Below are 7440 nucleotides of genomic sequence, written 5' to 3' on the forward strand. Positions count from 1 at the left end.
ATACCATTAGTTACTATTTTTTATTAAACTATCACTTGAGATTTATGATTTATGTTATGATTACATAAAATCCACTGCAGAACTAAGTGTAATATTTTGAAATGTCTTTTTTATAGAGTTTTCCTAGGTTTCTAATTGCTTCACTTAAAAATTCCCCATACATTTTAAGTGCTCAAAACTCCATGATATTGAATTTTTTATTTAGGACAACATTTATTTTATAATATGTATATATTTTAAATTTCAGAATATTACAGGGGTACAACTGTTTTTGGTTCCATAGACAGCCTTTGTACCACTTGAGTCAGGGTTGTAAGTGTGCCCATTACTCAGATAGTGTTCATTGTATCCATTAGGTGTGATTTTTACTCATCCCTTCCTTCCCCTCCCACCTGAATGATTTCCACGGAGTTTTGCTTCTCTCTAAGCCCACCAGTGCTGGTCTGTTAGTTCCAATTTAATAGCGAAAACATGTGGCATTGTTTTTCCATTCTTTAGATACTTCACTTAGAATAATGGTGTCCAGTTTTATCCAAATAGTTGCAAAAGGGATTAAGTCATCTTTCTTGTAGTGGGATTGCTAGATCAAATGGTAGCACTTTTAGTTTTTTGCGGAATCTCCACACTATTGTCCAGAGGTTGTACTAATTTGCAGTCCCACCAACGGTGTATAAATATTTCTTTTTCTCTCCATCCATGCCAGCATCTATTGTTTTTGAACTTTTTGATGAAAGCCCTTCTTACTGGGGTTAGATAATATCTCATTGTGGTTTTGATTTGCATTTCTTGATGATTAGTTGCGTTGAGCAGTTTTTCACGTTTGCTGGCCATGAGTCTATCTTCTTTTGAAAAGCTTCTTTCCCTTCATGTCTTTTGTCCACTTTTTTATGGGGTTGTTTTACTTGTCTTGCTGATTTGCTTTAGTTCTTTGTAGATGCTTGTTATTAGCTCTTTATAGAATGTATTGCGTGTATTTTCTCCCATTCTGTAGGTCATCTATTTGCTCTGTTGATTTATTTATTTATTTTTGTTGCTGTGATTGCCATTGGGGGTCTCATAAATTCTTTGCCTCAGCTGATACCTAGAAGAGTTTTTCCAACATTTTATTCTGGAATTCTTAACAGTTGCAAGCCTTACATGTAAGGACATTATCCATCTTGAATTAATGTTTGTGAGTAGTGAGAGAAATAAACCCCATTTCAATCTTCTACATTGAACATGTGGCTATCCAATTTTCCCCAGCACCATTTATTGAATAGGGATTCTTTTCCCCAGTGTAAATTGTTGTCTGTCTCATCAAAGATCAGTTGACAATATGTGGCTGGTTTTATATCTGCATTCTCTATTCTGTTCCACTGGTCTATGTTTCTATTTTTGTTCAAGTATCATGCTGTTTTGGTTACTATAGCCTTGTAGTCTAGTTTAAAGTCTGGTGAAGTGAGGGTGACTGGAAAGATCACCTATGTGGTCTGTCTAACAAGGATACAAGTGAATTTTTCTAGAACTAGAGTATAAGTGTTCTAACACAATAACTAAGTAAATGACACAAAGTCTATGTTAACCAGTTGGATGAAAATATTTCAAATTGTATATGAAAACACTACACTGTACCCCATGTTTGCATTAATGTATATAGCTATCATTTAATAAAAAAAAAAAAAAGTCTGGTGAAGTGATGCTTACAGATTTGGTTTTTGTTTAAGATTGCTTTGCCTATTCGGGCTCTTTTCTGTTTTCAAATGAAGCATAGAATTAATTTTTGTAGATCTGTAAAAAATGACATTGGTATTTTGATGGGGATTGTGTTAAATTTGTAAATCACTTTTGGCACTATGGGCATTTTAACAATGTTGATTCTGCCGATCCATGAACATGATATGTTTTTCCATTCATTTACATCATTGGCAATTTCCTTTCTCAATGACTTGAAATTCTCTTTGCAGAGATCCTTCATGTTTTTTCTTAAAAATATTCCTAGGTTTTTATTTTCTTTGTAGCTATTGTGAAAGGTACTGAGTCTTTGATTTGATTCTCAGCTTGATTGTTGTTAGTGTATGGGAATTCTACTGATATGTGTACATCAATTTTGTAACTCGAGGTTTTCCTGAATTTATTTATCAATTCAAGGAATCTCTTGATGGAATCTTTGGGATTTTCTAGATATAAGATCATATCACCAGTAAGGAGTGATAGTTTAGATCCCTTTTTTCCAATTTGGATACTCTTAATTTCTTTCTCCTGCCTGAGTGCTGTGGCTATGATTTCTAGCACTGTGTTGAATAAAGTGGTGACAGTGGACATACTTGTTTCAGTTCTATGTGAGAATGCTTTCAACATTTCCTTATTCAGTATGATGTTGGCTGTGGGTTTGTTGTTTATGACTCTTATAATTTTGAGATATATTTCATCTGTGCCTATTTTGTTAAAAATTTTTTTTCATGAAAGTGTGTTGAATTTTGCCAAATGCTTTTTTTCTGCATCTATTGAGATGTCACATGATCTTTGTTTTTGCTTCTGTTTATGTGATGAGTCACATTTATGGATTTGTGGATGTTGAACATACTTGCATCCCTGTGATGAAGCCTACTTGGTCATGGTGGATTATTTCTTTGATGTGCTATTGAATTTGGTTTGCTAAAATTTTATTGAAGACTTTGCATCTATATATATAAGCGGTATTTGTATATAGTTTTCTTTTTTATTGTATCATTTCCTGGGTTTGGTATCATGTTGACTTTTGATTTTCTTTTAAGACTTTGTTCCTAGGATTTCCATCTTCCTATTCCAATCCTATGTGGAAATTCTTGTGGTCTGTTTTGCGGGTGTCATTCTGGGTTTTTCCTTTACTGCCCTTCTAGAATAAATGCACTTATGACTTCCCAATTCTTGATTTACGGCTACATAGCAGAGTAAGTCCTAGTGTCTTATAGTACTTCAGCTAATTGGGCTCTCTAATATGAGTTCTTGGTTAATAGGTAGACATGAACTCAGTTGTCATCTACAGCATCCTACCTTAGAGGAAATTTAGAATTGTAACCGTGGAAGGTTGAGAATCATTGGAATAAATGAGCAAGTCATACAACGACCAAACAGGGGGGAGAAAAACTATGACTCCAAAAATTTACAGTCCATGGCAATTGAAAAAAAAGAGGTATCAGCAAATGTGGTAATTTTGCCATAGCATTCAAATTCCTGTCCTGCACGTCAACCTAAAAGAATTTTGTCAGAATCACATCACATAATTATCCACTCACACCCGGAGGCTTTGAAATTTTTTTTTTTTTTTTCTTGCAGCTCAGAAGTTTATTAATGAAGGGGGTTGGGGTAGCTGGTGTTTACATGCCTGACCCCTGCAGCCTTGTATCCTGGCTGTAGTGAGGAAGATGGCTGGTTTCTCTGCTGGCCACAGGTGATATCATCCCAGGAACATGGTGAGCCCTCTCTCCTGGGTGCCTGTTGCCATGGCTGGAGTCCAGCACCATCAGACAGGTTCCGCTTCTGTTTCTTGTGCTTGAGCTAGAGTATCGGTATTTTTCAGGATCTCAACATAGTATGGGCCAAATACCTGCTCATTGTGATGCATCAGCTTGACAAACTTCTGGCCTAGCTCTGTCAACTCTCCTTCGATGTGATTAAGGCCTTCAGGGAAGTGTTGCTGAGACTCCTGCATGCCACGGACCAAACAGCATTTGAGAAACAAAAGGAGACGCTGATCAATGACACTACGAACACGGTTGTCTTTCTCGGTGATGTTCTGGAGTTGTCCTATAAGACATGCTGTGTCTTCACTGCTTAGGGCAGCAAAGCCCAGGTCCTCAAGGCCACGATGAATTTCCTGAGACACTTGTTCACTCACATGCAGCATAGCTTCTTCAGGCTTGGAGTTAAATTCCTCAGTGACAGCCTTGGTTATGCCTTTCAGTTTATCCACAAATCCAGGTGAGTCGAATAAAATTTTACCAGAGAAACTTCTAGCCACTAGTAAGACTGAGGCCAATATAGCCAAGTGGCGCAAATGGGACCCCATTTCCTGGACCCGGTTTCTGTCCATCAGCAGAGTCTCAGGGAATTCTTCATTTTCAGGATCCCAGAGGAGGAGATTCAGGTAGCCCTGGTATAGCACCATTACGGGATTGGGAGGATCTGAATTCTCAGCTGCCTCGTTTGGAGATGAACAGGCTGTGCTAGAGGAGCTGGACGTGTCAGGAGGATTCGGACATGGTGTAATGACGTCTGTGGCTGCTTGGGTTAGCCATTTCTTGGTGTAATCAAGGAGATCAGGCTGTTTGTCAAGGAGTTCCTGGAATTTAGCTCTTTCATACTGGATGGAATATTCCTGCAGGTAGGGTCGAATGCTCTGGATGGTATAGTTCGCCATGTCCATTTTCATTAGGCCCAGAACATGGAAGATGCCCCTCAGTAACTGTACTGGATCTGTTATGCTATGTAGTTTCTTTACTTCTTCATCTCGAACTGGTGCACATAGCAGGGTCATCAAACTAAGAATGTAGTTAGAGAGACGAGAGACATCTAGGGCTCCATGTTCTGCTTCTTGCTTGAGGAGATCCATGTCGAGAACTTCTTTAATCTCATTTTTTAGGCGGATGTGGCGTGGTAATAGCAGTGATAGCAAAATCTCCTTAACTTCTGTCATAAGTTCAAGAGCACAAGTGAATTGGGGAGGATTGCTCAAGAGTTGTTCTCTTAGATGGTTCCAAAAAACATTGTACAATGTCTCCATGAACTTGTCTTCCGTACTGTTTGGAGGTAAAACATTCTCTCCCATGTAGAAATCTTGGTTTACCATGATTTCATGAGCAATGCTCATCCTGGAAACTTCCTTAATTGTTTCCATTAGACGAGGAGAGCAGTTATCTAAACAGAAGTTTTCCTCTTCTTCGTTCTTCCCTGATGTTTCAGAACTATGGGCTCCACTCTTTGCTTCATTGGGATCATTTTGGAGTACAGTTTCCTCACTCTTGGGCATCTTGATGTTATCTCTTCCTCTGTTCTTGACCGGCTGCCCCGCGGCTGAGTCTTGAAATTTTTAACAGTTAAAAAATACAAGTCTATTCATATGTTCCAATTTATCTGTTTTCTTGTTCAATGATATTTTCCGAGAATTAGATGAGTGACCACTTTACTACACTGCTTAACATCATATTTTTATACTTATTGTACATTATGTTGCTCAAGCTTAAGTTATAAGCAGCTAAGCAGAGGGCTCTCCCTTTTGAGGGGTCTTTCTAGGCGTTTAAATGTTGCTAAGTGACAGAACAGCAAAAGGAAAAAACTGCTGAGCAAGGTGTTTGAACAATTCTTTTGAGTTATGGACTCTATTGAGTATCAAAAAAAGAAAAAAAGAAGAAGAAGAAAAAAGCTATGTTGAGCTCCTTTCCCGGAAGGCAAAAAGGGCACCTAGGTAAAAAATGCACCTATTCAAACGAGCACACAATTTTGAATATAATTTGAGGATTTGGGTGGAAGAATACTAGTCGTAGAATTTTTGCTTCAGACAATTCAATTATCCCCCATGCCCTGATTGGGAGACTGCAGTTTCTGTAGCTCATGCTCGTAGTCTTATTTTTCTACTCCTTTAGGCAATGACCTCCTGGAAATAATCATTAAGTAAACCAAGCAGGTGGGGTCTAATAGAAAATAGCCAGTCAACTTAAAAGAAAGTGAGGGTGAGCAGCCGCACCTTTCTGTATGTTTTTATTTGGCTTTTATGGAAATCTTTTGGGTGTGGGAATTCAGTGTTTGTGACTGTTAGATTTTCCATCTTTTGAACTTTGTTATTTGAACAACAGCTGTAGGAAGGCCATGCATAGGGGCTTAATATCCATGCAAATCATATTCACTGCATATTTTACCATAGCATTTCAGAAGTATTTCAAATAAGTGTCTACCTGTTATATTTCAGATGGCTGGTAAATAGGAAGGGGAACGAGGAAACTACACGAACCATGTTTTCCGTACTGGCTGCAAGACCATTAGACAATTCCTACTGCCACTAACAATCATCACTCTGAAGTGGTCTGAAAGGGGTGAGGGCTGGAAGACTACTGCTTACTTTGGAAGAAATATTGTTTTCTTTGTTCTGCTCCTCCTAACAAACTGGAAAGAATAGGTAAATGTTTTATCTAACTACACCAATTAGATTTTTCTCTGGAGAAACTGTTCATCTATACTATACCAAACACAACAGACCATGTATACATTTTTCTTTCATTTGCAAAGATTAAGTAAACTAGCCTCCTAATGCTGCACATAAGAAAATATGCAGATAAGAGACATTTTAGTCAGATGTCCATCACCTAGACCTCTACTTCTCCTTCTTTTTCCTTTTTCTCGCCTATCCGTAGGAAATGCACTTAAGTGTATTAGTTAGAGGATGAGCTGGAAGCTAGAAAAAAAAATCTTAATGAATCAGATTGACTGCTGGTTAAGACATTGTGATGGTAATAATTTAAAAGGGATATGTTCCTTCATCACAGTTTTGATCCCTACAGCCACCACCACCACTGTCATCATCATTGTCCACATTATTACCACCGGCCAGGAGCTGCGCTGGATGCTTTATTTGCACTATTTTAATAAACCTCTTCTTTCATTTGAGATAGGACCTTTGCACATTCTGGTTTCTTTGCTTGGCCTGCCCTTCCTTTTCCCTTTTTGGTTAACATTGACTCATCCTTTAGAGAACACCTCAGGCATAACTTTCCCCCAGGAGACCCACATTACGGACCCTATATAGTGTCTTTCAGTGCCCCCTTTTCCTTTCTCCTTTACTAAACTGCAGCAGGGACCATATGACTTTTTGATCCCTAGGCAGGTGCAGCGCACAGCACACCCCTGGTACATGGACTTTGCATTTCTTCAGTAGCGGTAACACATAGGCCATACGTATGTACGTGGTCGTATGTATATATGTGGCCATACCTTGGGAAGTGCCAGTCAGGATTTCATTCCATACTGTCTACAAGACCATTAGACAATTCCTGCTGCCGTGAACAATCATTACTCTGAAGTGGTCTGAAGGGGATGAGATCTAGAAGGCAGACTGCTTATTCTGGAAGAAATACAGTTTTCTTTGTTCTGCTGTTACTAACCAACTTGACATAATAGGTAAACGTTTCATCTAACTGCACCAGTTAGATTTTTCTTTCTGGCACCACTGTAATTCCATTTTCTCCTCTTCCTCCTCCTCTTCAGCTTCTTGCTGTTTCCTCAACACAGCAGTGTAGGGTAGTGTTTAAAGCAGTGGCTTCACATTTAGACTGGGCTTGAATAGAGACAGTACATGCAAAACACCAAGTGCTCACTATTTATTATTACCAGTGTTGCCCTCATTCCCACTTCCAATCTGTGAGCAGAGATGTGCCATTCCAGTGTACTACTGTGTCCTTTAGATCAGCCAGGGCTCTTGCCAGTGGCACT

The 7440-nt window shown here is 38.7% G+C and overlaps 1 protein-coding gene across 1 annotated transcript; it reads right to left on the reverse strand.

The window, feature by feature from the left end:
* Positions 1 to 3296: 3296 nt before the first annotated feature.
* LOC100964463 (T-complex protein 11 X-linked protein 2-like) lies at positions 3297 to 4987 on the reverse strand. Its single transcript, XM_012805554.2, has one exon. The coding sequence runs from the start codon at positions 4985 to 4987 to the stop codon at positions 3482 to 3484; it is 1506 nt and encodes a 501-aa protein (XP_012661008.2). The 3' UTR covers positions 3297 to 3481.
* Positions 4988 to 7440: the final 2453 nt, after the last annotated feature.

Source organism: Otolemur garnettii, unplaced genomic scaffold, assembly GCF_000181295.1.
Source record: "Otolemur garnettii isolate 467f Iridium unplaced genomic scaffold, OtoGar3 scaffold00043, whole genome shotgun sequence".
Lineage (NCBI taxonomy): Eukaryota > Metazoa > Chordata > Mammalia > Primates > Galagidae > Otolemur > Otolemur garnettii.